General features: G+C 35.8%; 3 protein-coding genes across 7 annotated transcripts; all 3 read right to left on the bottom strand.

The window, feature by feature from the left end:
* Window positions 1–2,520: 2,520 nt before the first annotated feature.
* Window positions 2,521–7,170, bottom strand: RAD51D (DNA repair RAD51-like protein). Of its 3 annotated transcripts, XM_086423975.1 has the most exons (10): window positions 6,825–7,166; window positions 6,233–6,312; window positions 6,026–6,141; window positions 5,848–5,929; window positions 5,535–5,654; window positions 4,994–5,107; window positions 4,828–4,918; window positions 4,323–4,393; window positions 2,967–3,116; window positions 2,521–2,796 (listed from the first exon to the last, which is right to left on the bottom strand). In XM_086423975.1, the coding sequence occupies exons 1-10, from the start codon at window positions 6,910–6,912 to the stop codon at window positions 2,758–2,760; spliced, it is 951 nt and encodes a 316-aa protein (XP_086280101.1). In that variant the 5' UTR covers window positions 6,913–7,166; the 3' UTR covers window positions 2,521–2,757. The 3 variants fall into 3 exon arrangements, with proteins under 3 accessions (XP_086280101.1, XP_086280102.1, XP_086280100.1); XM_086423976.1 differs by lacking the exon at window positions 2,967–3,116 and having other exon boundaries at window positions 6,825–7,169; XM_086423974.1 differs by lacking the exon at window positions 2,521–2,796 and having other exon boundaries at window positions 2,804–3,116; window positions 6,825–7,170.
* A 1,449-nt stretch (window positions 7,171–8,619) lies between these two features.
* Window positions 8,620–23,440, bottom strand: LOC147385669 (putative sulfate transporter 4.2). 3 transcript variants are annotated; one of them, XM_086423927.1, is made up of 17 exons: window positions 23,037–23,437; window positions 22,658–22,706; window positions 22,264–22,465; window positions 20,667–20,835; window positions 19,207–19,272; window positions 18,994–19,101; window positions 18,279–18,386; window positions 17,938–18,003; window positions 14,807–14,867; window positions 14,497–14,624; window positions 14,108–14,149; window positions 13,246–13,362; window positions 12,614–12,665; window positions 12,197–12,335; window positions 11,983–12,071; window positions 10,153–10,229; window positions 8,620–9,222 (listed from the first exon to the last, which is right to left on the bottom strand). In XM_086423927.1, the coding sequence occupies exons 1-17, from the start codon at window positions 23,331–23,333 to the stop codon at window positions 8,842–8,844; spliced, it is 2,151 nt and encodes a 716-aa protein (XP_086280053.1). In that variant the 5' UTR covers window positions 23,334–23,437; the 3' UTR covers window positions 8,620–8,841. The 3 variants fall into 3 exon arrangements, with proteins under 3 accessions (XP_086280053.1, XP_086280054.1, XP_086280056.1); XM_086423928.1 differs by lacking the exons at window positions 8,620–9,222; window positions 10,153–10,229; window positions 11,983–12,071 and having other exon boundaries at window positions 12,193–12,335; window positions 23,037–23,439; XM_086423930.1 differs by lacking the exons at window positions 8,620–9,222; window positions 10,153–10,229; window positions 11,983–12,071 and having other exon boundaries at window positions 12,614–12,681; window positions 23,037–23,440.
* A 2,116-nt stretch (window positions 23,441–25,556) lies between these two features.
* LOC147385668 (glutelin type-D 1-like) lies at window positions 25,557–27,484 on the bottom strand. The gene is made up of 3 exons (XM_086423931.1): window positions 27,157–27,484; window positions 25,901–26,624; window positions 25,557–25,806 (listed from the first exon to the last, which is right to left on the bottom strand). Exons 1-3 carry the CDS (start codon window positions 27,350–27,352, stop codon window positions 25,653–25,655), a joined length of 1,074 nt encoding a protein of 357 aa, XP_086280057.1. The 5' UTR covers window positions 27,353–27,484; the 3' UTR covers window positions 25,557–25,652.

Genomic DNA, 27,484 nt, shown 5'->3' with positions numbered 1-27,484 from the left:
AATCCTAAATGTTTCGCAAAATTGATCAAGTTGGTCTCAACCAATTAGGCGGTGTGAGTGAAATACGACCCTTGGTGGGCACAAACAGGAAATTGGACATCTATCAGCCAAAATAAAGAGATATAAATAAGATGGGGTTGTCTGTGAAAGGCTTGGAGGAGATGGATCAAGAACAAGTGCCTAATGAAAAACCTTGAGAATATGGAGCTTGACCTTATTTACAAGAAATTACTCGGCCATGGTCGATGACACAATGTCATAGGCTAAGACAATGAGTTCCAACTACAATTATTGGATTTGGATTTAGGATCAGCTAATGGACAGCCCACTCTTTACAACTTGAAGTGGAGGAAAAAACTAAAAATAAAATCAAAAGTACATTTTCTCTATCATACCTACACTTTGCTAATTCATTTACATATCTTAAAGAATTTATTATCAATCCATGAGATGGATAAAAAATTACATCCATAATAACCTTGTTCACTTGGAAGAACATACATAACCTCTCAATGAATGGTCATGATTTTACTAGAATTTTACCCAACCTACACTTAATCCTCCATGGAAGAGTAGGTGCATATCTATAACTTAATAAATTAAAGAGTCGTTCTACACCGACTTCCTTCAAAATTACTTTCGACAATGTGCTTATTGAGAACCATCGATTTTCCTTGAGTAGTACAACAATCATCAAGGAAAATCATCGATGGTTCTATGCACACCCCCACGTCAATACAACATTTGAGGAAGTCCGTTTAATAGTTTTCTAAGGACTTCTCTAGCCTCTACCAACGGTTGAGGCTCTCCGTCAACATGATCGTTATGATTTGAGGAAAAATACAGATTTCTTCGAGATTAGTTTCAGATTTTTAGGGATTAACACTTTTTTTTTTCCCAGGGATGCATTTTTCTTGGGTATCCATACCATCCCAACAGTCATGTTATGGAGAGCAGCCTCAACCCGTTAGTGAGGCTAGTATTTTCCTTTTTTCTAAAGACTCTTGCTGGATTGACCTCATTTAACACTTACCTAACGAGGAGATGCACATACAGCGCTAGATGCTTTTCATCGAGATACGAGTGAAAAAGTATCTCTGATTCTCTAATACACACCTCCACGTTAAAAAAGGGTGGAATGAGATCAATCTTAAGTCTCTCCCGCATTATTCAACATGTATCCACTAGATCTAAGTTCTTGAAAATGAGTTTAAATCCATCATTCTTAAGACAATGCAATGATCAATGGTTATAAAAGTTGGTGCGCTATTTTAGGAATAAAAGAAGATGGCCACTTTCATGGCTCATGAATACCAACAATATGATGGTGCGCCTTGATGAAATTAGAGGTTTTTTTGCTTCTTTTTTATATTTTTAAGTTTCAAAATTATAATTATATATTTTTAAACTCCTTAGACTTGTTTCTTTCATAGTTAGCAATTTAATGGCACCACAACTTGGGCTGACAATGGGTCCGATAATATCCGCTTACCCAACTCATCTTACCCGAGTTATGGATACAATTTTTTTTTATTCAATTAAGAATTCAGGTAAATTTATCCATAATTATTTTTATCTGAATATTTTTAAGGTTGAACATGGATAGGCATTCAATCTAACTCGAATATCTGTTTATCCAAGTTTAATATGGTAAATTCACAATAAAATATATGCATAACACAAAATAAGATTTTTTTTTTCCATCATCTTCACAACGAGATATATGTATATATATATATATCCGACTTCGATATCCGCTTGAAATTTGGGTACAAGTCGGATATGGATAGTCGGCTATAGAGTTGATGTATGATTATAGAGTATCCATCGGTACCCATTAATCGAAAATCTTGATTCTAGATCCATTTTTTCTAAACCCAGTTAGAGTCTAGTCTATAAAGAATCGAAATCGAGTAGATTCTATCCACCAGATAAATACCCATGAACATCAAAACTGATTTATTTTGTCCTTTTTTTACATCAGAACTGATTTATTTATACTTTTTTCTTTTTATATTATAGAAATGCTTTGTAAGGTTGGGTGAATATCTAAACAATGATGGTAAGAGATGCCCTCGTAGTGCCTGAGTATTTCTTGAATATCTATACAATGATGAAACTCGTCGCTTTAAAATGAACCAAAGGACCAAAGGACGAACACACCACAGGACATATCTTCATGAAATATCTGAAATGCATATATAATAGGATAATGCTGAAGTAACATTGAAATGTACATCGTGGGGGACATTTATGACATTTTCATCGAGATATAAGTCCCACAGGACATATCTTCATGAAATATCTGAAATGCATATATAATAGGGTAATGCTGAAGTAACATTGAAATTGTACATCGTGGGAGACATTTCTAACATTTTCATCGAGATACAACTTGTATCTCGATGAAAAGCATCCATGGTTCTGACACATATCCATGTCAGAAATGTCCCCCACGATTTACATTTCAATGTTACTCCAGCATGACTCTATATAATAATAGTGAAACAAACACTTACATTTAGATCTTCAAAATTATGAGTATTTCATTTGTCAGTCATCGTTCAAATTGTTGACAGATAAAAAATTACAACTAAATCTTCGAAATTACAATTATATCATTCTCATTTATCATTCACCACCACAAATCGTCGGAATGGATCACAATCGTTGTTGAAAAACGTATAGAAATTAAGAGAGGTGAGAAAGGGTACTTTGGGCAGTTTGTTAAGGTGGATTCAAATCCATCTCTGCAAATCAGTCCTGGATCATAAACTTGGCAGCCTGACCAGAAGCCTGAAAAATAAAAAAAATTCAGTAGACTCTCTATGAAGGCCGATAGTGAGTTTCTAACCACATCAACCAATTGTCTGCTTTAAACAAGTAGTGATCGATGTGCAAATGCACCAAGTTGATATTCTGACATACTGTAACATCACAAGAAAAGAAAATAAAGATAAACATACTATGCATGGGTGCTTTAGTATGGAAACATTGCATATATTGCTCCCTTGGTCACGGGACAGCAGTAGTCGCACGTGTGGTACACTTTTCCAACTCTCTCCGAGAGCAGGCTTAGCAACACCTCCGTCTCCGCCCACTGTGTGATTGGTCACCTAGAAGATCAATATCGTAATTACATTATAACTGCATGGACACAGAACCTTGATGGGTTGTTAAAATATTATTGCAGGAGCAACTACAGCTTGAATTGATGACACGGTTTTCTTCAGGTTTCCAAGATTATCTAGAAGAACTGTCATCTCCGAAAGAGCATGGCAATGCAAGCTGGAACCTAATCACCTAACACATGACCTTCATATGAGATCAACTTGAATGGTTGTTTTGCTTTTAGGGCCAAGATTATCTAGAAGACACTGTTATCTCCAAAAGAGCATGGCAATGCAAGCTGGGACCTAATCACCTAACATAGGGAAATATTTAAAATATGGGTCTGGTCTAAATCTGAGAAGATCACAAGACATGATTAAATTAGAAAAGGAACCCAAAAGAAAACAACAACAAAGAGCCTAAAAATTACAGTAACTGTTGATGGGGAAGCTAAAAGTTCTTAAACATCAGTTTTACATCAAGGCTGCCCCAAAAAAAAATCAACAAAAATTGTCACCCAAAACATAAATTATTTTGTGGAGAACTTCTTTGGATAATTTCTATTATGCCATTACACAAAAGAATACTTTGCAAAGAATAGATCTTTTAGTGAAAAACTTCATTTTCAAGGAATATTTTTCCAAGCCATCATCACCGTCAAATCCTTGTCCCAATGATTTGGGGCTGGCTAAACTAATCCTGCTCCTTCATTCAATTCTGTTTAGAGACATGTCTTCCATTACTCAAAGTTCATATCTGCTTTCACTGTTTCAATCCATGATTTTTAGGGCCTTCCTTTTCACTGTTTCAAAACCTTGAACTTGTAAATTCCTTCTAACTAGGTTTGTTCTCTAGGCAACCATATGGGGTTCTAAATGTTAAAAATTCCCTCAAATAGTTAAATTAGTATTCATATAGTTAGAAATAAAAGAAAAAACTACAACAAAAGTTTAGACACAATCCAACATGACTTGTCACAGGAGAGATGGTTGGTATTATGTGATCAAGGGCGTATAGACCAAACTACGACAGTCCCACTATTTAAAATAATAATAATAATAATAATAATGGAACCAAAAAGGTTATTTAGGGGAAATGGGAGTAAATACACCAAATAAACAAAGCTATACAAAGTGCATGGTTAAATTAGCACTTTAATCCAAGCTATCAAGGAGGTTGATGAACACCACTTATGGGAGTGCATATCTTACCAGCACAGAGAGACTATGCTCATGAGCTAACTTCTTTAGGAGAAATCCAGCAGAAATCATCAGAGAATGTCCTGCATTTTTCAAGCATATATATCAACATGAGTTTCTTCCATTTAAGTTGTACACACAATTTAAGGAGAAATCTGTTTTCTGGATTCAGCTTCCAACTTTCCCATATTCGACTAACAACTTTAAACTTCCAATATTAAGGTTTCTATACGTGAAAATCCAAAAACCTCAACATGCATGGAGTCTTGTGACGTGGATCTAGTGTCAAATCCTAATTGTACTATCTAGTATGGATTACTCTGGCCAGAAACAGTCTCGCCTACCAAGAAAAAAATGGACAACTATAGTTTCTAGCCTTTCATGCCATTGTAATCAAGGTGAAATGGGTCAGATATAATTTTCCTGTACACTAAAACAGACTTTCTGGTGTAAGTTACCAAATGTATTATAATATTCAATAAACACCTAACTGTAGTAGGTGTACAAGGATACGTACCATGTGCACCACCACTTCCAAGGATTGGGGTTATGAGGGAAGAGATTGAATCAATGATAAGAAACCGTAGATTACCATCTCCAATGTTTACCTAAATAAACAAACTCTCAAATATTCAAAAACATGGGTCTGGTTACTGAAATAAGAGGTCCAGTTGGATAAAAACCTGAGATCTCAATTTGAATTCTAACTGATGTAGCACATCCAATAATCCGAAGATGTCAAACACTGAGTAACATATTATGTTTTTCATTGTCCTTTCGTGACCTTTATGTTTAGCCTGCAACAATAGATTAAGGGGGAAAAAAGGAGCATTGCAAAAATCAATATGACAAACTAATAACCAGAGAAATCATATAAATGTTTATATCTATGAAAACTAGCTTGCTAATTTGGTAAAATCTATGGGTGATGGTACCACGTATATGCGTACAAAACATGTGTTCACCTCTAACCCACATGCTTACACACAAAAATTGTGATGCCAAGGAAAACTAGTGTCATTGGATGGAGACATGCATCAACATAGTGCATAGACAGTGCGCTCTACAATTATACACATATATGAGAAACATAAACTAGTTAGAACATAGGAAAACAAGAGAAGCCAGACCCATGGAGTGCTAAGTGAGCAAAATGATCAAAGGGGCAATGAAAGTAAGAAAGATGCATTAGACCCGAGTAAAAGAAATAAGGGATCAACAGACCTGATTAAAAGATTCGATGAAGCATGCAATGCGTTTGGATGAAAAGGAGTTGCATGTGTCTAAGAACATAACAGCATCTATGTCGTTGTGTGCAACATTTGCAGCAGCTTGTAGACAAATCTGAACATGCATGTGGGGGTGAATCAGCTATCAAAGGATGAGGTCACGTCTACGTAAATGACAATAGTGTTCACAAGCAGGAAAATAATTGTGATGATTATAAAATCCAAATAACTTCTTAATGATACTTCAGAAGCACTTAACAGTTCACCAAGTAGAGAATCGATTATTGAACAATGACGGAAATTCTTACTTGTGTTTTACCAGAGGATGACGGTCCAACTAATTCTGTTAACTGACCTTCACGTAATCCACCACGAAGAAGCAAATCAACCCTAACCAACGTGAACATTGTATATTAATAAAACTGCTTAACAGTGATAAACCCTTTCAATCATTTGAGTTGCAGGAAATTAATCGGACTTAAATACCCTTCACAACCAGTAACCAGAACGCGCTTATTTTGTTGAGCGTCTTCCAACAACTCCATACCATTCAACCACGGTTTATGCAGACTGTCTATGATGGTGAGGATTTGAGTAATTCCCTACATGCATATAGTAGAATAAGTTCCACAACATCTAACCAGGCTACTTAAAAAATAAAACAGAGAAGATAAATTCTACAGAAACACTAACCTGCTTCAATTCCTTTGAGGTGGAATGACGTTCAGCGAAAGCAACCAACACGTAGATGTCTTGAACAAGAAAATCTTCCACTGCCCATGATAGACTAAAGCATGTAATTATTCAATTACAAAATTATTTACAAAAAAAAAAAAAAAATTGTAAATAATTGGACTATTTTAGGATACCAAGAAGAAATGATCGACTTATACTAGAAAAATTATTTACCTGAACCAGTGTACCAATATGGAGAAACAGGATTCATTTAATCGACCCCAAAATTCTTTGGGATAAGCTTTGATGATGATTTAAATGAATTCTGATATTGGGTAACTAATTCAGATTTTCGGTAGTTTTTATTTTTATTTTTTAGTACTTCTCCCAGCAATTGATGTTCCAAAATCCAAATTAATCTTCCCACAGAGTACAAAATTAAATCTTTTTTTTTTTTTGTAGAAATCGGGATCGGGGGAGAAGCATTAGCAAATAATGTTCTGAAGTCTTAACCGAAGGAGATATCATACCACAGAGAATTAACAAAGGTTCCAAAAGTAGTAATCGAATTTTTTTTTTCCAGAAATGAAAAGAAAAAGAAAATAAATACCTGAGAAAATGCCGTGAGAAGCACAAAAGTGAAGGAAATTAGGATTGATAATTGGAAACTCACGCTCCAAAGAGATCAAGGGAGGCATTTTAGTTTTAGTTTTAGTTAGTTAGGGTTTCAATTTACTATTTGCTTTGCTTGCAATGGTCTGTTCTAGAGAGAGAGAGAGAGAGAGAGAGAGGGAGGGATGGAACGAGAAACTTCAGCGGAGTAGGCGCTGCTAACCCCATCTCCCTCCATAAATTCATACGCACGCACGATATGTTACCGCCAATGTTGCTGGGTTCATGAAAAACACAGCATTTGATGTTCTCGTCCTTCAACATTCACACTTCATTTGGGCCCAAATAAATAATTTAATTGTACTTTTTTTTTTAATGGACAACCTTTGGTTGCTAAATTCCTAGTCAAATTGTTCTCCCGTACGGGCTAAAAAGTCTCGGAAGGGAGTGACTTTTTGTCACAATAGTTTGTAAATCACTATTATACAAGTTTTGGAATGAGCTGATTTTGATTTTTTGTGAAAATAATTTATAAATCACGTTTACGATGATCTCCTCATTGTAGAGATCATACTTACAAAAAAAAATTAGTCAATTCCAAAACTTTTAATCCATAGAGGATTAAACGCTTTGTCTAGGACTTTAACATATATAATATATAAAAGTTTTCGAACTTATTTTGTATAATAACAATTCTTTTATTTATTTATTTTATTTAATGAGTCCAATAATTCGATGCTGACAGGCATTTGAACCCAGGACTCTAGATTTATCACTCAAATACTTTACCAATGAATAATTTTTTTTTTTTTGAAAAGTATAATATATTTCAAGGAGAAAGAAAAAACAGCATACAAAGAGGCCGAGAAAGCCTCATAGAAAGTAACAAAGAAGAAGAGCAAACAACATCAATGATTACATAAAGAGTTCCATCTAAAAACAAAATCATCAAACGAAGTTCCCACGAATTCTATATTTTGTTTGGACCAAAGGTATAAGAAGCCCAAAATCTCTAAAAAACTTGTGTGAGAGCTTCTAATCTTGCCATTAAACACCCTGTTATTCCTTTCATTCCAAATCCCCCAAGCAATAGCCGAAGGTAGCATAGCTCACAGGTAACGTTTTCTGGTGTGAAAGACATTACTGGTCCACTCTTTCAACAACGATGAAAACTTATGAGGGAAAACCCAAGTCATACGAAATAAACCAAGGAAACTTGACCATAAATTATAGGAAAAAGGGCAATGAATTAAAATGTGATCAACAGATTCCCCTTCCATCAAGCAAAGGGGACAACAATTAGGAGTGATCCAACCCCGAGCAATCAAGTTATCCATCGTAAGAATTCTACCAAGGGAAGCCAACCAGACAAAGAAAGAGATTTTAGAAGGCACTGACCTAAACCAAATGATGGAAGCCGAGATGGAACGCTCAGCACTAGGAGTGAGCCATTTATGGAAAGATCTGACAGAGAATCTCGAATCCTTCGCTCTAATCCATTCCCACCTATCTTGTTCACTTTCGTTGCGATGAAGCGTATGCAAGATATCGAGGAAAGATGTAACCTCGGTTAGCTCCCAATCATTAAAATTTCTCCTGAACCCCAAATCCCAAGTAGGATCGGACTCGTTGTGAATCAAACATTGCTGGATTGAATGATTCTTCTTAACAGAACAGACGTATAAAGATGGAAATTGAGAAGCTAGCGACGAAGGTCCGCACCAACAATCTTCCCAAAATCTAATTCTGTCCCCCATTTACCAATGAATAATTACAACAATGAACAGAAAGAATAACTACAAGAAGGAATTGTATTACAATAACTGCTAACAATTACAACCAATTCTCCTAATTGTTACAATTCATATTAAAAAAAATAATAATCAAATTAAATTATCAGGATAAATAGCCATAAATTAAAAATACAATCACCATCGACGATCCCACAGAATATTGTCCAGTTTGTATGTGTACAAAGAAGCAGGCATGACATATCATGACTGTCACAAAAATAGTCAAGCCTTCTTAGACAACAGTGGCTTTGTCTCATCATCACCCTGTTTCCAAAGCCTCTGGAAGAAACCCAGTCGTTTTTCGGGCAACTGATCCTCAGTTTCATTTGAATCTTTTAAAATCCGAGGGTGTTGATCACCTGACTCCAACTCAGGATTTGATCCATCATCCCCTTCTTGTTTCCTACTCTGGAAGGAACCTAGTTTCATCTCGGGTCTCACATCCACGTTTTTTGGTATTTCTTTTAAGCCCTGGACATGCTGAAGGCATACTTGAACAGCGTCATGCACCCTCACAAAGTACCACTCCTTACCAATCAGCTCAACTATACCAGATTTTGAAAGAGTCAACAGAACGTCCCGGTTCGGGTTGGCAATGGCTATCTGCAAAAGAAGATACAAGTTACTCATAACTCTGTTATCAGTCCCAAAAGATCTGTGTAATCGAAGACAGGACATGCATTTCAGTGCCAAACATCGATGGCATGTCAGACACATATTGTTCCCTACGTTGACAGATTTTTAAGTTAATTAATGTTAAGCATGCAATATAGAAATAATGCATTTTGGTGCGGGTGTGTATATTTATGTTGCACAAAATCCCATCTAGAACCAAAATCCTCAAAAAATACACCTTCAAGCTCATCAAACTCCTAGCACTTAAAAAACTAGTAGTCTTGATATATTATTGATGATCTCCTAAAGTGATTGTTTCTTCCCTTCAAATACTCTTATTTCCTTTTCCTTCCAGATCCCTCAACAAATCAAGAGCCCACGTGATTCTCTCTCTATGCAAGAAAGCCATGATTTCCCAAAGTTAGGAATAATGACATAATGGATTTGGGATAGACCCAATTGTATATGGAATGAGCCCAAAACTCCCTACTGAATGGGCAACAGTATGTGCACCTTCAGAAGCTTTTGCAAGAGTTTAAACACCTATATTGATACTCCAGCCATGAAATTCGAGCTTTGTGGATTGCATTAACTATAACATATGGAGAACCATGGAGCTTCAAACTCAAGGTTTACTGTGGAGTGATGAGTCCTTCAATAACTAGGAACATCTTAAGCAAAACTACAATGGTGAGGTCTTTTCATGAGTTGGATATCGCCCATGTATGTTGTAAAATTAGTAAGTCAACCATTTGTTTGGGTTCATATGATCAAGAAATAGAAAATATATTGTATAGCATGCATCCTGCCAGAAAACCTTGAACATTTTATTGGGGAGATGTTAAGGGCGCTGTACATATGTTAGAACTTGATCAATAAACTGGTAAATTAATGCCAATACTTTGAGAGATATTCTACCTTGATGTCCCGAGACATGTATTCCTGATGCAAGTCTTTTAAAGCTTGAACGGCACTGGAGTCTATATAGGTTACAGCTGCACCAAGAAGAACAACATTTCAACAATCGGACTCTAACCACCGCTACTAACATCTTTTTTCTAACGCGAATTTATGTCAGAAAAATTGCCAAGTAGGGTTGTAAAAAAGAGGATGTGAAAGTAGAGCTGTCAATTGCTTGTAGGATTGGACGAGAACTCCGATCAGATCCAGAAAATTTAGGGAACCAGTTCTGGATCAAACCCTGGTCAGATCCACAGCCGGTCCATTAATAGACCTAAATATAAGACACCTCCAAGGAGACCAAGCAAAAAATTGTCTTACAACAGCAAAGCCATCCATGTGATGCAAACATGAAACAGGGAAACTTGAAGTGGGACAACTTAAATGGGTCCCATATATCTTCATGTGTATCACATGTCCAGTTCCACTGGTAGACTGTATAAATTGTATTTATAATTTTCTTTTTCTGGTCGGCAAGACTCTAATTTAACAGAAGAGAGTATTAGATTTATCCAGAAGACAAAAAAAAGGTATAAAGACACAGGTAAAATTCTTGAGATTATCATCAGCAAATGTAATATTTCATAAGCACACAGTTACCAATGCAATATATTATATGTATTAATTGAATATCAAGATCTTAGAAAAAGTGTAATGACATTGAGATAAGCAGAAGAAATGGCATATTAAAAGGAGTATAATCAACCCACAACACCAAATAGTTTAGGATGTACGTTCCTTGTATCTGAGTATAAACACTAACTATTGCAAGAGAAAAAAGTTGAATGAAGGTAATAAGAAGAAAGAAAAGATATTCCCAAATCAATTAAATAAATTACCGGTGGTTGCATCAGCAAACGCAATATGTCATAATGCACACAATTACCAACACTGTATGTTATATATATTAATTAAATATCAAGATCTTAGAAAAACTTTAATGAAATTGAGTTTTAGAAAAAATAACAAAAAAGTGTTGGGGGATGTGGAAAGAGAGGAACAGAAGGGTGCTTCTGGGAGAGGAGCATTCTACTCAACAAGTGATACTAGAAACTTTGGGCATTCTATTCTATTGGAGCAAGTTGTGCAAAGATTTCAAAGGAGTCTTCTTTGAGGATTTTATATTTAAGTGGGAGCCCTTGTGTAGTTCGTAGTTTGATTTGGGTTGTCTGTTTGTATTTGCATCTTCCTCTTCCTTTTCTTTTCTTCTGTCCTCTTGTTTAGGAAGCATGCTCATTGTTTGTGAGTATAAATGCTCAAATTTTATACAAGAGCATTAAGTTGAATAAAGGTAATGTGAAGAATGGAAAAACAAATATCGAATCAGTTAAATAAATTAACCCATGGTTACATCAGCATGGTTATAGAGCATGTGTTTATCTACAGATGTCCACATATTTCTCGGCCTATATCCATACATCATCCCCAAGCCATTGAACCTAACACCTTCACTAAAAAGATGGATGAATGAAATGGGAATAGGTTCCAATACAGGTGAAGTATTATTTTTCTTTTGATAGGCAATACTAGCACTGCAAATCTCTTCAAAACTTTAACCAACAGCATATCTGTAATCACTAAGACTAACTTTTCGGCAAAGCTCTTCTAAAATTATTAACAGGATACTTTAGGTTACTTCGCATGCATTTGACATGGCAAGAAAACTATAAATGCAAGGTTTCTAGATCATCCATATGTTTATATAATATGTGTGCGTTCTCTATAATATGTGCATGTCTGTCTCCTATGCTTCTGCAATTTATTAGGGCCAAAATGGCGGCAACTTACGTGCCATCTCAATAATTACAAAGTAAATTCTTTCAACCTCTGGTCCACGTTTTGTGGCTCCATCGTTATTGATTTCATATTCTCGCAGCCTGATAACAGAACAAAAAATGATACAAGTCAACTTAATCTGAAAATGTTAGCAAAGCATCTTCAATGAATTTGGGAATGTTGCATTTCTTAAATTTATGCAATTTAGGGAAGCGTAACTTTTCACCTGTCTTTTATATAACTTGTATTGGCAAAATAAATGGGAGAATCAATCCGAACAATCACAATTCCATTGTAGGTATATGATTCTGGGTACTGTTGGATACTTCTATAAATAGTGGTGCCAGGAAGACGTCCTAATACAGCTGCAGTGGAAACCATAAGGACACAAACATGTAAGTACAGCATCAATTATTAAATACTTGGATTCATATGATTGAGATAATAATTCCCAAAGCACTGCTATACAAGCAGTTATAATTATAGATGGACCACACAGACTTGACGCATACAGAGGTAAAACATCAAAGAAAGTTAAATGCATAACGTGCTCATATATAGAATATCGGGCAGTATGAGAATGGTTCCAACCACGGTAAATGAAGTTATTGGGGTGTCAATCTCTTCCAAGAAATCTACTCACCAATATGAGGATTTGCTGATTCATGGATGACAAATGCAAGGGAGAAACCAACCTATAATATAAAATTCCTGCGTCAGAATAATAATAACATAAGTTTCATCGAGATTCTAGTGACACTTGTTATGCTGTTTGTCCCTTACTCATCCAACGTGTTCAGGCACACAAGAACAAGGCATTTGTAACATTTTAGAATAATAATAAAAATAACTTTGTTAAAACAGTAAAGGCCAACTTGGCGAAACAAGAGAAGTGCTAGTGGGACTTACAGGTACAAGGATGGCATTGTACTTGCACTCTATGTTGGAAATATGTCCAGGTAAGAGTGCTCTACTAGTTTACACAATTGGCATTTGCCTATTTGAATTACCAAAACACCCTTACAAAGTTACAACGGACTGGTGTCTAACAGAGTACAAGTCGCAAATTTTAGCAGTATAATCAAGTACTCCTTGGATTTCTTAAGATGTCAAATTCCAACCAAGGTTTAAAATCTCACTTGAGACATTAGCTTTGAGAAGTCTAAAAACTTTGAAAAGAACAAACAGGGATGTGAAGTAAAAAAAAACTTTATATGGCTAGACAATAATCCCCACATAACTTCATAGTTGATATAGAAAACTGAGTAAACTCACCCCAACAACGACACCGATCTCAATACCAAGGAATAATGTCGTAACAAAAGTAATGGTCCAAAGAAGGAAATCTTTCTTATCTACACGCCATAAGAAGATTGCTTCATCATAATCCACCTGAAACAATTAGGTGAAAAAAAGAGTATCAAATTGTGTCCACCCATTGAGTAGGAACCAACACAACTATCTCTCAATCAGAATATATAAAATACATTAAAACTGCAGATAAACATGTTTATCTCCATAACATACGGATTTCATCCTTCCATTAGTCATTTGCAAGAAATCAGTCTAGATAATCCAACACAGATGCTATCCAAGTATAAAATACTCTTAATCACTAGGCTAACATGCCAACATCTACACTTGAAATTGGCAAAAGTTTTGTGAATAATTGATTGAGTACTTCCAAGTTCCAACAAAATAGTTCTGAATTTATTTGTTGTTTAATTTGATAAATTATGGATTTCTTACCAAAAATGTCTGCCTAAATTTCTGCAGTCAAATTACGAAATAAATCACAGATATAACCATTAGTAATGCTAGAAAAGGACACTTTACTATTGATCGGCAAAACTATCCATTCTCTATCAAATAATGACTACAAGAAAACCATATCCAAGAGACCAATCAGACTAGATATTCAATTTCGAGAACAAAAATGGATGTTGGCAACTACCAACCACCGCAGTGAATTACGAAAAGGAAAAAAGTTAAAGTCAGATGTCAGAATGAATTACATCATGCCCCAGCTTATCAGAAAATCTTAGATAATAATAAGTTTGATAGGTATGACAGTTATGGAGTCAGAAAAGATAACTATTAGTATGAACTCCATAGTTGGAGGTTTTGGTATACTCACCAGGCCCATTACGGCAGAGATCACAATGGCAGCCAGAGCACACTGCAATAGAGACAAGCAATCCAATACTGAGCAACATACAAACCAACGGGATATGTAACCTTGAAGATTATGCACTGTTTAAAAAATAAATAAATAAACAGATAGAGCATTCAATTTGGCCCAACATTTGGGATAAGGCATCAAAGGTTATGATCTTACATAAAAATCCAAAGCGCTTGAACCATGTTTACATAAGCACCATGGTTTCTAAAACCCCCAAGAAACTATTTTTCTTGATTAAGTGGCCCAAGATACCAAACCAAGCCCCTTATTGCAATATCAATGTCTTATTTTATCTTCTAAACGTAATGAATAACAATATGAATGTGTTATAACTGAAAACATGCCTGAGGTATTTCTCTAAATAATGGTGTCATGAACAGAAGGGCACATCCCATTATGATTCCCATAGTAATTCCTGTTAAGCCAGTTTTTGCTCCACTTTCATGATTTACAGCAGACCTAGAAAAGGAGCCTGGATGACGAAATCAAACTAATATGTTTCAGAGGCATGCCGAGTGTCAGACCAATATCATGATTTAAAAATTTACTGAACATAAAATGGATTCTCTGTATCAGTTTACATTAGTCTTAGTACAGAAAATTACGAACCCATGCTTGCAAGTTGCAGCATGCAGGGCCCTGTAAGCATCTCACCTGTAGTTGGGTATGTGGAGAAGAAGGAACCGCATATATTCGCCACACCAAGACCAAATAACTGTAGAATATAACAAAGTAACAATCATTACAAGTTTCTCCATGTGAACACTTTTACTAAGCTTGAGCTTGTAGCACAGTTGGTTGACGAACTGAAAATGGAATCCAGCTAACAAACACCAAAAATAAAAGAAAAAGAACAAATTTGTGTAGGTTGGGTTAGTCGTTTGACAAACAACAAGATAAACACTCTTTATGTTACATATAATTTTCCAAATGCATAACTTCTATCCTTCAAAAAGTTCTTAACTTTTCTAGGTAAGATGCATAATGTAGTTTTTTTTATTCAATTAACACACGTCATATTTATTTTGTGGGCCATGTTAATTGGTGGGCAGTCGAAATCTTAAACACGTCAGATAACATTCATAAAACTATATTCTAGATTACCTTGTGTAACTAAAGGAAGGTCAACACTAAGAACGGTGATAAGTTCAGAATCAAGTTTTCACGCAAAGAGAAGAGATAAGGAGTGACAATGGGGCACAAATCATATTCAAAATTGAACTAATTAATTATGAGTAAGGGGTGGAACCTGGGCAGAACCAAGTAATATCAACCACCTTGTGCGGTTTAAGGGAGGTTGACACTAAGAACAGTAATGAGTTCAGAATCAAGTTTTGATGCAAGGTGAAGATAAATTAGCCATATGGGTAACAAACCATATTTGGAATTTGTAAAAGAGGTAGGCAGTCTCAGAGAATAAGAGATATGGAAAGATTTCCCTTGTCTCATTGTGAGACTAGGATTGAGTTTATATAAAGTATTTAACAGAATATTTACAGCTGTGGTATCCTCAATAATATATTCTATACAAAAACAATTAGAGAAAGTTTCATATCACAGTAGATTTGGTGGAGAAGAATTTCCTTAAGTGAATGGGATTCTTATCCCATAATTGATTCAGTGCAGCTCAGAGTACTATTCCTTAACACGCCCCGGCAAACTCAAGGTGGCATCATGAACTTTGAGTTTGTCCCTCATGCATAGAAAACGGGCTTTGGTTAGTCCCTTAGTGAGTCCATCGGCTAATTGGTCTTTGGTGGAAATGAACCGGACATCCAGATCCTTGTGGGCGACTTTATCTCGGACAAAGTGGAAGTCAATTTCTACATGCTTACTGCAAGCATGAAAAGGGTTAGCAGTGACATAGGTGGCTCCAATGTTATCATACCATAGAAGAGGAGCATGGGAAGATAGACACCCAATTCACGTAAAAGTGATTGCAACCAAGTGAGTTTGGCGACTGTATTTGCAAGGGATCGATACTCAGATTCGGTGCTAGAACAAGCTATGGTAGCCTGTTTGCGCGAGCTCCAAGAGATCAAGTTGGGACCAAGGAAGATGGCATAGCCACTCGTTGATTTGCGGTCATCAAGACAACATGCCCAATCAACATCAGAATAAGCAAATAGAACAAGGAATGAAGCTTGTTGGAAGATAAGCCAATGGGTAATAGATGTGACAAAGGCACCAGAGTTGATCAGCAAAACCCTTGATTTTCAGGAGGTACTCCGAAACCGAGGAAGAGCCACATTTGGTGTTCTGTAGTTGAAGGCGGAGTTGCATGATCCTCGCCATCAAGTGGCTTGCATAAGAATCTTCCAAGTCTGTCCAGACTTCATAGGACGAGTTTAATCCTATGATTTGTGCGTGTATAACCTCCGTTAGGGGGGAGATGATCCAGCTCATAAGGATCTGATCTTGGCATTGCCAAACTATATATCATGGGTTGATGACCAGTTCTGAGCCTTCTTTCTCTTGAGTAGAAAGGAATTTTGATGGACTTAGTCGTTCCTGTAACGAAGCCGTATAAGTCATAGCTTTTCAAGATGGGTATGAATTGGGACCTCCAAAGTAGATAGTTTGTTCCTGCGAGTTTTATGGGGAGAAAGTGGGAAATATTTGATATAGGAAAAGGGGTTGTGGTAGGTGTTGTTGATCCTATCATTGATGATAGGCTTCCAAGCTCTGATACCATGTACAAGAGGTAGGCAGTCTCATTGTGAGACTAGGATTGAATTTATATAAAGTATTAACAGTTAGAGAAAGTTCCATATCACAGTAGATTTGGTGGAGAGGAATTTCCTTAAGTGAATAGGATTCTTATCCCATGATTAATTCAGTGCAGCTCAGAGTATCATTTCTTAACAGAATTGAACAAGTTAATTATGAGCTAAGGGTGGTACATAGGAAGAACCAAGTAATCTCATTTGACTATGCTAAATCCATGAAATCCTCAGAAAAAGTGCCTTCAAATCACAAGTCCAGTGTTGAAACTCTCAATCCTAAACCATTGAGGTTTAAGCAGAATGTAAAAAATCTATGGAATGGAACCTGTTTCACCATTGAAAACATATGAATACTAAAGAAAAAGTATTCCATTTAAAGCCCCATTCCTATGTAACTGTAAGTTTCTCCAATGAGCAGTAATCTTTCTAAATAAGAAAATCAATACCTTGATCCCAAGTTTTACAACTTGAAAAGAATTTGACAAATATATTATAAGAGAAACTTCAAGCACTAAAAAAAAACTGAACATGTACCTTTTTCTCAGTCCTTAACAATAGAAGCAAAATTAATAGATGCAGGTGGGTATGCAAAATCATGCATAAGTATTGCCAAGAATGGGAAACTATGAATCTAGATGGTTACAACCGGTTTAAGGGATAAAAATTACAAGTCCCTTCTGTCTTTATGCATTCTGTTCGCTTGCACATTTACCATCTAGATTTATTCATGTAGACACATTTTAACAGTTGTTGTGTCAAATAAACCAGGCACTGCGCTTACTATGATCAAATTGCATAGGTTTGCAACAATTGAGGTACACGTACAACACAAATTGTGAAAACAGCTAATAAGACAAAAAGTCTTGATAATGGCTGGCTAGTGTACTGGGATTTGGAATGCCGAGGCAGTGTGCTTCTTATGTAGATTTTCAATAACTGGGATAGAAAACATATTGAGAAAACAGCAAATACAAAAAAAATGTCCTATTGATAAATGGCTAGTGTAATAGGATTTGGAATCCCAAAGCCTTGGCATAGTCATTCTCTTCCTTCCCATACCTCTTGATTCGAATCCAATTCATATCCGTTCTTTGCTGCCAAAGCCTTTGCAATCCCCACGGATTCCTGGCTTTCAAAATATATTTGAGTTGATTAGTAAAGATTAGAAAAAAAATAATAAATAAAAACATTACTTCCTAAGTGGTGGAGCAGTGGTTCAGCGACCTGGGTGTGCTCCCCAAGGTCATGAGATTAAATCTCCCCACCCGCAACTTTACCAGATACGCCTGTTTATGGTGGCAGGGCGTATCCGCAGGGATTAGTCCCACTTCTAAATGGGTGGGGACACCTTGTTGCATAAAAAAATGACAAGAAACGGAACTAAATATATAATATCTTACCAATATAGCTACTCCTGTGATGAGAAGAGCTGTTGGAATTAAAGACTGTGTATATTCAAACTTTTTGGGAATGGAAAATTTTGGAAGGCCTTGTGGTATCTCTCCAACCTGAAACATGATTTCCAAAATTCATATTCTAATTAAATTGAAGTTTTATTCTGAAAGATCTAACTAGAGAAATAGTATGTGGATGAAATGTAAGGACCTGTAACATTACTAACTAATCACTAAACATATTTGTTAGCCTGACCATCTTGTTAACATATCTAACAGATTAATAATATTAACATGTTACTAGTGTGCACATTTAATTCAACAAAAATGTTACACTGCGCCCTCCCCATCATTTTGCATATTTGCAACACAATCACTGTTGACAAATCCTTATTTGTCTTTGTGTCCTAATGTATATTACATGGTATGTGATGATGAACGCATTCTACAAGGATTACAATACAATTATCTTTAATATTTTCCTATTTCTACATCTAATCTGTAATTTTTTTCTTTTATTTTCCACTCATCTATATTGCTCTATCTTTCCCTAGTGAAACATAAATTCTCCCAGAATCAATGGAACTTCTAGGGTTTCTTCAGCCCTAATAACGTTGGTTTTTTACTTCCATAACTGTAAACCATTCATTCCAAATCAATCTCATGGGATAAAAAGCACAACAGTTCATAGTTTAATGAATCAAATGCAAGCAGTTCTCACCAAGGAAATGGAAGATGGATGAAATATTTTCACAAAAGTTGTACCCAAGATGACTGCTGTAAGGGGACCTGCAGCCCTTAGGAACCGCAAATACTTCTTTGTTTTTCCCTAGAACAAGCAAGCAGGAAACCCATCAAAAATGAATTACAAAAATAGTATTTATTAGATGGAAAAAAGTTTTGAGTTCACCAAAAGCCAGCAGTTAGCTCATACCAAATGCTTCATGACCAAAAGAATCAAAAGAATGATCAATCCCATTAAACAGGGGGGCCACGAAAACTGCAAAAGGAAAACACCATCCAAGGTTAGAGCAAAGGCATACTTTAAAGCAATAAGAGTTATTCTGAAACTAAAAATTTCATACCAATCTAGCTATCAGAGTGCATGCAAGAAAATTCCAAATGAACTGACTCCTAAAATTCATTTATCAATAGACCATTGAATCCACAAGCTGATTTTATATTGTTGTCCTTTAGATCTATTTCTGAAAATTCATGACATTATAAAACCCAACATTTATGTACAATATTACTATATATAGTACTTTAGCCACATTCAACCAAGAAAAAATAAGGAAAGAGATATAACTGTCAAAATAATTATAATAATAATTAATTAATAAATAATCTGTAGACAAACAATTAATAGAAATAGATTTCTACTATCAAACTATTGTTGGGTTTAAGAAATTAACCCATTAGTGTATGGAGGATGGAGGACTACACCAACCCTCTTCCAAATGTAATTTTTTGTAGAAAATTGTTTAAACAAGGGTGCCACTACCTTAGGGGTTAGGACATGTACCGATGAATGTCCAATACAGAAAAATCCTAGTATTTGTGTGTGTGTGTGTGTGTGTGTGTGTGTGTGTGTGTGTGTGTGTTTACCATTAATTTGAACTCCATGACATGGTTAAAATTCCAGAGAAAGTTATCTTTTGTGACAATGATTTCAAGGTGAAAGATCATCATAACAGAAAATCAGCCTTGACGCATCTCCATGTTGACCCCATGAGAATGTGTCATTTTGTTTTGTTTTTCTTTTCTCTTGTAATTTTGGCTTGTCATCTCGACCTCCTTCTTAATATATTTATGGTTTACCTATCAATATATATATACATAGAATGCCTAAGTAAAACCACTTGTTGTACTCCTCCAAGAATTCGTTTGTGAGCTGTTTTCCCTACAACTAAAAGCTCTACCCATTTCTTGGTTACTAGAGTTTGCAGCTAATTCAGTCTACCCCAAAACTGCTTGATGTTCGCACATGTGGGCGTGAGGGCATTATCCTTCTTTCATCAGTTTTTTCTTGTTTCCTTGATCAATCAATCCAATATCAACAAGTGGGTAAGAAACTATAAAACAGTATTAAAATTAACAGATTCTTCAAATTTAAAATAGAATTCTTTCAAACTCAGGAACCAACTTGAGGTATTATAAATTAAGCACAAAGTCTAAATAGATTCCAAAATAACTTTTTTTTATACGTAACAAAAAAAAAAAAACATATAGCCTCATGTCTCAAAATACAAAATTAAACAAATTAGTTATACATATGCAGCTCCATGAGAAAATTAAATTAAGGAGTTTGGACCAGAAGGGATGAGTGAATACATAAACCAAAGAACAAGTAACCCTAGAAAGCATTCAATTATTTAGGCATGCAAAGAATACCTTACTAGCTCCGCTGATTATACTCCTAACAAGTGGCACAATTTTGCTGCTTCGTACTATGTCATATCCCAAGAAGTATTTGGCTTGAGATAAGCCAATTACAATGGCCGAAGCAGTGGTAAAGCCAGAAATCACAGAGTGGCTGATAAAACGAAGAAGCCATCCCAACCTAACGAGAAAAAGGGATGCAACATTCAACAAACAGGTTTCAAGAAAGGGGTTGATAAACTCCTAAATATGCACGATCAGGATACTAACAACTGCCCACATATAAGATTTCTCATAGTCATAGTATGCATCTCCAGATATAAAATAACTACTCAATATGATTAATATTTTAATCTGAGACATGAGATGCAGTAGTAGGGTAGAGACTATAATAAAGTATTATATTAAATCAATGTGCAACGATATTCCAGTTTTCAAAGAAAAATGCAGGGTCACACATTGATTAGTATATGGGGACGGTTCAGCAACCCTAAAGTTTGCCAAGTTTGGTGCCAAACATTTTTCAAAATATGGGTTAGAAGCTTTGGAATGAGCTGATTTTTTGTGAGGATGATCTCTATGATGAGGAGATCATCCTCACCAAAACTCAGCCTATTCCAAAACTTCTAACCCCATCAAAAGTGATTTACAAAAATTGGACAGTCCACGATTCTTCAACTTGTAAACTAGAGTTAGAAGTTTCAAAATGAGCTGATTTTTTGTGAGGATGATCTCTTCACCGTAGAGATCATCCTCACAAGAAATCAGCCTATTCCAAAACTTCTAGCCCCATCAAAAGTGATTTACAAAAAATGTTTGGCACCAAACTTGGCAAACTTTAGGGCTGCCAAACCGCTCCCTTAGTATATATACATATATATTTCTAACTTGTACCTTGGAGAACTAAGAAATAACTGATATAATAGCATCTTCTTATTTTTACCACACAATTGTATGGATGTTTCTACCTATCATTGTTCTTTTTAGAGCTTCTATTGGCACCCCAACTTTTACTTATTACACTCCAATTTCTTAAATTGTTTATCACACCACAATTAAAGATTAAAACACACTCTTCGAACATTACAAAGGTTGGCTCAAATTACAATCTCAACATTATAACACTCGTTCAAGCAATTTCAGTAGTTGTTTACAATTATGTAAAGCTCATATAAAACCCTTAACCCAAAAAAAATAGAAATCTTGCAACAACAACAAAAAAAAAAAAAACAAGAGAGCTTCTTCTATTGGTACCCCAAGTTTTAGTTATTTTCTTTATTTTAATTAGGCGTAATAACTAAATGTTGGGGTGCCAATATAAGCTCTCTTCTTTTTGTTACTTTGACAGCAACACAAGTGTCTTTACAAAGTTACATGGTATACAGTTACAAATAATTATAACAACAGACCTATAACTTTTTTTTGATGGGTAAAAGAAAAATATCAAATTTTGACTAGCAGAATCTTTAAGGGCCTGGATAAAACCTAAAAACTAAATAGATTTGTATAGCCGACCCCAAAAAGTTGAGATAAGGCTTAGATAATGATTCATATTTCTGTATAGAAACTTCCATGAATGAAACATAAGAAAATATTTTGAGCATCATACCTCAATAACCCCATTAAACACTCAAATATGCCAACCATAAGTGCCAACAATATCGCAAGTTCAGTGTACAACTCTTCACCAGTCTCAGCAATGCCAGACAATACATTAGACACCAATAGAGAAACCAACGCAACTGGACCAATTGCAAGCTGGCGAGACGACCCAAATATAGCATAAACAAATATAGGGACAAAACCCGAATCTGTCATGCAAAACCCAGATCAGTATTTCAGAATCGAAGAGGCGAGGCAGTTTACCTCAAATATAGATAAAAGATTAACAATACCAATACAGTATCAAAATAATGGCGCCATTAATTTTCAATAAAACACCAAATTGTTCCTCTAGAAACATAATCCGGAAACAAGAGAAGAGTAAACTAAGGTGCACTTACAAAGTCCATAAATTGGATGAAGCCCAGCTAATTTCGCATAAGACATTGCCTGATCATTTACAAATAAACTGAATTACGCCCCAACTAAACAAGAAATATATCCAAATAAAATTTATTTGCAAAATTAGCAGATCCAAATGCTCTAATTTCACACTTCAAATTCAAACTGAACCTAATCCCTAAAAAAAGCACAAAACCAAGCTAAAATTGTTCTTGCTTAATCTGTCTAATCTTTAAGAATTCAAGCACTCATCAGAACAAAACAGATAACAGATTGAAACAACCAAACCTTGGATGGATTAACCTAAATTGATTACGAGAGAAATCAATCTAAAAATTCAAAAACCGATTGAAAATTGGACAAATAGAGGAAATCTACCTGAGGAACAAGCATGATACCGACAGTGATTCCAGCAGTGAGATCAACTTGGAGATACTCTCTCCATTTGTAGGTTCGAATCCATCTGGAACAAGGGAAGAACAGTTCGATCCAATCGAGCCACGTCATATTCTTCATCTTCGATCTCCATTTCGTGAACAGAGGAAACGAAGGTGAAGATGATGATGAAGATGAAGATGAAGATGAACTTGGGTGTTGGAGAGGGATGACCTTCACTTGGCGATTAGGCATGGCAGCAAGGTCACGTGAACTCGACGACACGTGTGTTATCTCCATACGCACGAATCCATGCAATTGGGCTCCCCCCACCGTATATCTCCTCCGCCTTTGCGGTCGTTGTGAGGTTTTAGTGCCCTTTGTCCCCACAATAATTTCCCGGGAATTTCCCCCAACTTGAAACTCACATATGTAGCATACGCGTGTGGTGAGATACTTCCGGATACGATACCAAGGCCCGACCCGATTGCGTAGGATCCGACTCAGAATATATTTATTATTTCCTCTTCCTCTTTACTTAAATAGGAAAAATAATTGGGAATAATTGTCAATGGAAAGTAGATTATTGTACTTCAAATTCACAAATATCAGTCCATAAATAACTGGGTCTGGTTCAGTACCTTATAGACCAGACCCACTGGCCTTATGGGTTGCGTGGAGTTTAGGACTCGGGAGTAAGGATTTTTTTTTTTTTTTTCTATAAAAATACTATTTGGTTTAATCGGGTTGGGCGCCACTTAACAACAGATTTTGCAAGTTAAGAGAGTCGTGCACGCTTAATAGGGGACTTTTTCGTTATTCAAAAATTATATTGTTTCGAAGTTGTGAATGGAGACGTGATACAGGGTAGGTGCTTTCAATTATGCAATGAACTCAGCACGTGTCCTTGAATGAGATCACATTCTAGTCTTCAATATTCAAAAATCAAACATTAAGCCCAAAAGTTATTTAATGGTTCGCCCCCATTTCAATTGGTGAGTTTGATCATTCATATTGTCGCAATTCCTAAGTTGTCCCTCTAACCTCATTTGAAGTTTTGCAATGTGCGAGAAATATTAGACATCTCCCTTTTCTTCATTTTTTTTTTTTTTTACTTTATTTTAAATTAAATTTTTTTAATATATTATTTGTTAAATCAATTTCATTTAAGGTTGACATAAGTCAATTTTAATACGCCTCACTTGAAAAAAACAGGTTGCATATCATCTTTTTTTCTTTTATTGATAGTTGCATATCATTCTTACCAAGGCTATGTTTGGATTGAGAGAAGTGGAGAGAAAAGAAATTCATTAAGAAATGAGAAATTCAATTTATCTCCATCATGTTTGGATTGACATGAGAAAATTTGGATAACTTTGAAATTTTAAAATACCATAAAAGAGATCTAACACAGAGTTGAAATTGTAAAATATTTTTAAAGAGTTTCTCTCCACTTTTGGATAGAAAGAAAACTAACATTTTTTTCTCTCTTCTCTCCTCACTTAACAATTCGAACAAGAGAAATGGAGAGAAAATCATTTATTTTCTCTTTTCTTCATTTCTCTCAATCCAAATATAACATAAGAGAATTTTTTTACGCACAAAAAAGAAATAGCTAATTACAGACGTTTTATGTATTGAGAGTTCTCTTCACATGATTTCTGTAAATTGAGAAACTCTTAATACATGCAACGTCCTACAATTAATCAATATGGATTATGTGAAATCTTGGATTTACTCTTATGTGCGTAAAAATAATTCTCTTCTTATTGATAGGTTTGAATAAAAATTCTCTTCTTATTAATAGGTTTGAACCAATGACCACGTAGTTCCGCCATGAGTCAAGACTTATCCATTCAAGCCCTATGAAGGGTAGTTGAATCTAAGGAGAGAATAAGGGAAAAATAGAAAACCATACCGCACAGTACAATACAAATGTAGGTCTACCAAACTCAGATGACCGGTACGAAGGTTCTAACATTTGTCAAGGCCCGAGGAATTCTAAAATGTCATAGAACAACACCTATGATAAGGGTTCAAATTATAATAAGAATCATGATAATCTGATGTGGGGTTGTGTACCCCGAGAAATATGGTTTGCACATGTCATGTCAGGTCAGAGGGAGTTGATTGAGTATACCATGTGGGGTAGTCAGATTATCACGACTCTTATTATAATTGTTGGCTTATGTCTTTGAATTAAAATGCATCAAATATCCAACCCTGGGGTCACATGGAGCAAATGTGATATTTTGGGGCTGTAATCATGTTCAAATGAGTCTTGCAGGAGTGACCTCAGGGTTGTACCTCATATTGCACATCTTGACATCATAGGTGCATTTTGATTTGTATCTCAGTGAAAATCATCTATTGTTCCTACACACTTTCATATCGGGATGTGCAATATGAGGTACAATATTGAGGTCATTGAGGATTAATCTTCTCAAATATATTGAAACTCTGTCATATCTCCTCCGCTTATCAAATTCTTTCACCTAAACATTCATAAGAGTTCATGCCAAGTAGAAAATCAAATCAAGTTGAAAACTGAAGTTCTCATTCATCTGGCTTATTCCACATATTCTTTATTCTAAGATCCAAACAGAGTTGGGTTCCATCTCAATTTGGTGGAGGGAAGAAGATGGCATCCGCAGTTCTTTTTGATCGGAAAAGCCTTTCCACATCCGGAGCAACATTGAAAGCAGCCTCAAGCACTTGAGGTGACAGAGCCTTCCACACCGATGTTCTTCCTGCTAAATGGCTGAATATAGGGCTGCATTTTCAATACCAATGATCAAAGCTATGTCAAATTTTATATAATGCAGATGAACCATATGTATGTAAAGCAAATGCTAAGAGTGACTTACTTAGGAGTGGTGATGATGGAGAACCAATCCATCCCATCTTCATTGGCAATCTTTGAGACGACGAAAAACCTTGGGACGATGAACAAATTACCAGCCTTCAATGTTGTTTCCAGAACACGTCGACCATCAACTCCAACAACTTGAACTCGACCGCTCCCCCTAACAACATAAGTCACTTGGAAGGCAGAATCACATGAGAAACCGGGCGAGCACATGGCACGCCCATCTAGCCTAACAAGATCAGCACCAAGCCCAACCTCTCCAACTAAAGGCAGATTTGCAGTGTTCAAAACCACGACGCGTCCCCCATTCTTAATGTCAACATCCAATGGCGCTTCCTCACAATTCAAAACAATCCCATTTCTATGGTCATTCTTCGGTTCAGGCAAGCTAAAACCCTCATTCAGCTTAATAATGCCACGGCCCGTTTGGCTTCTAACAAGAGCGTTCACCTTATCTTCTTCCAAATCCCATGCTCGACTTACAAATTCAGAGGAGAACCCAGTGAAAATACCATTAGAACCGGTGAGAAAGAAATCGGTGAATTGGCCCGCTTTGGGGGATTTAGAGGTATCACCCAAGAAGAGAATAACAAGTTCAGTATCATCTTTGTTGTACCACCATGTAACAACACCGAAAGGGAGGGCGATCGCGTCACCTTTCTTGATCGAAATCACTTTCTCCCTCTCGGCTTCGGGAAGGACAATGCCGGCACTACCACTGCCTGAAAATCAGAATTAATCAAGAAATTCAAGTCTAGATCATATGGGACTACCATTATGTATGAATTTCTCCATGCATCATCACTACCCATCACTAAGTTTCAATCAAACTAATAAGATGGTTTGAAGTTTAAACCATCAAATAATACAAATTGTGGAACCATCTCCCATGCAAGAAGGGATCCAACTGGTTTATACTTTATACAATTATATCTTATTATCTTGTATGATTACTTCCTAAACAAGACTGCAAAATCAGATATAATATAAAAGAAATACAGAACAAGATGATCTAAAAGAATCAACAAAAACCACGACCTTGGAATGATTGTGATTATTCTTAAAATAATTCTCAGAAATTATAAAACAAGAAGAAGAGCAAACAAAATTATACAAAATAGAAAAATAAGAATTATTAGAAGAAGAAAAAAAACATACAAAAGCAATTATACATACCCATTTTCAATAATCTCTAAAAGTTAAAGAAAAAAATTAAAATTAAAATTAAAATAACTCAAAAATGTAGAAATATACCTTGAAGAACATAGACAACCTTGGGCGAGTCAGAATAACCAGGGAGGGCAAAACCATTCTTCTCGAGAACGAGTTTGGAGGCACCAATGTTTCCTTGATGAAGCATGGGAAGCTCAGAGGGAGACCATCTATAATAAGACCCACCATCACCACTGTATACTTTCTGAGCCAACTTGGGAGATAGATCAACCTCCATTTCTCTCTGTCTTTCTTCTCCTCTATCTGTCTAAATTGTTAATAGAAAAGAAACCTTTCTCACAGTGAGGAAGAATAAGACTACCAAAGGATCTATTTATAGATGAGAAAACTCTGCAAACCACAGAGAAAT

This window comes from Akebia trifoliata, chromosome 14, assembly GCF_017979445.1.
Source record: "Akebia trifoliata isolate Shusen 1 chromosome 14, ASM1797944v1, whole genome shotgun sequence".
Taxonomy (NCBI): domain Eukaryota; kingdom Viridiplantae; phylum Streptophyta; class Magnoliopsida; order Ranunculales; family Lardizabalaceae; genus Akebia; species Akebia trifoliata.
The sequence above is the reverse complement of the archived record's forward strand: the minus strand, read 5'-3'. Positions and strand labels throughout refer to the sequence as shown.

What these genes read in the sequence shown, in the direction of transcription:
- LOC147385669 (XM_086423927.1), bottom strand. Translation starts at nt 23,333, where the DNA reads ATGGAGATAACACACGTGTCGTCGAGTTCACGTGACCTTGCTGCCATG. An exon ending in TTTTGGTCATGAAGCATTTG is followed by an intron (nt 19,102 to 19,206) that starts GTATGAGCTAAC and finishes TGCTTGTTCTAG; the next exon opens with GGAAAAACAAAGAAGTATTT. An exon ending in ACAAGTTATATAAAAGACAG is followed by an intron (nt 12,072 to 12,196) that starts GTGAAAAGTTAC and finishes TTCTGTTATCAG; the next exon opens with GCTGCGAGAATATGAAATCA.
- LOC147385668 (XM_086423931.1), bottom strand. Translation starts at nt 27,352, where the DNA reads ATGGAGGTTGATCTATCTCCCAAGTTGGCTCAGAAAGTATACAGTGGT. An exon ending in GGTTGTCTATGTTCTTCAAG is followed by an intron (nt 26,625 to 27,156) that starts GTATATTTCTAC and finishes TCTGATTTTCAG; the next exon opens with GCAGTGGTAGTGCCGGCATT. An exon ending in TCCATCATCACCACTCCTAA is followed by an intron (nt 25,807 to 25,900) that starts GTAAGTCACTCT and finishes TTGAAAATGCAG; the next exon opens with CCCTATATTCAGCCATTTAG.
- RAD51D (XM_086423974.1), bottom strand. Translation starts at nt 6,912, where the DNA reads ATGCCTCCCTTGATCTCTTTGGAGCGTGAGTTTCCAATTATCAATCCT. An exon ending in AATTCAAATTGAGATCTCAG is followed by an intron (nt 4,919 to 4,993) that starts GTTTTTATCCAA and finishes TTGTTTATTTAG; the next exon opens with GTAAACATTGGAGATGGTAA. An exon ending in AGCATAGTCTCTCTGTGCTG is followed by an intron (nt 3,117 to 4,322) that starts GTAAGATATGCA and finishes TTGATCTTCTAG; the next exon opens with GTGACCAATCACACAGTGGG.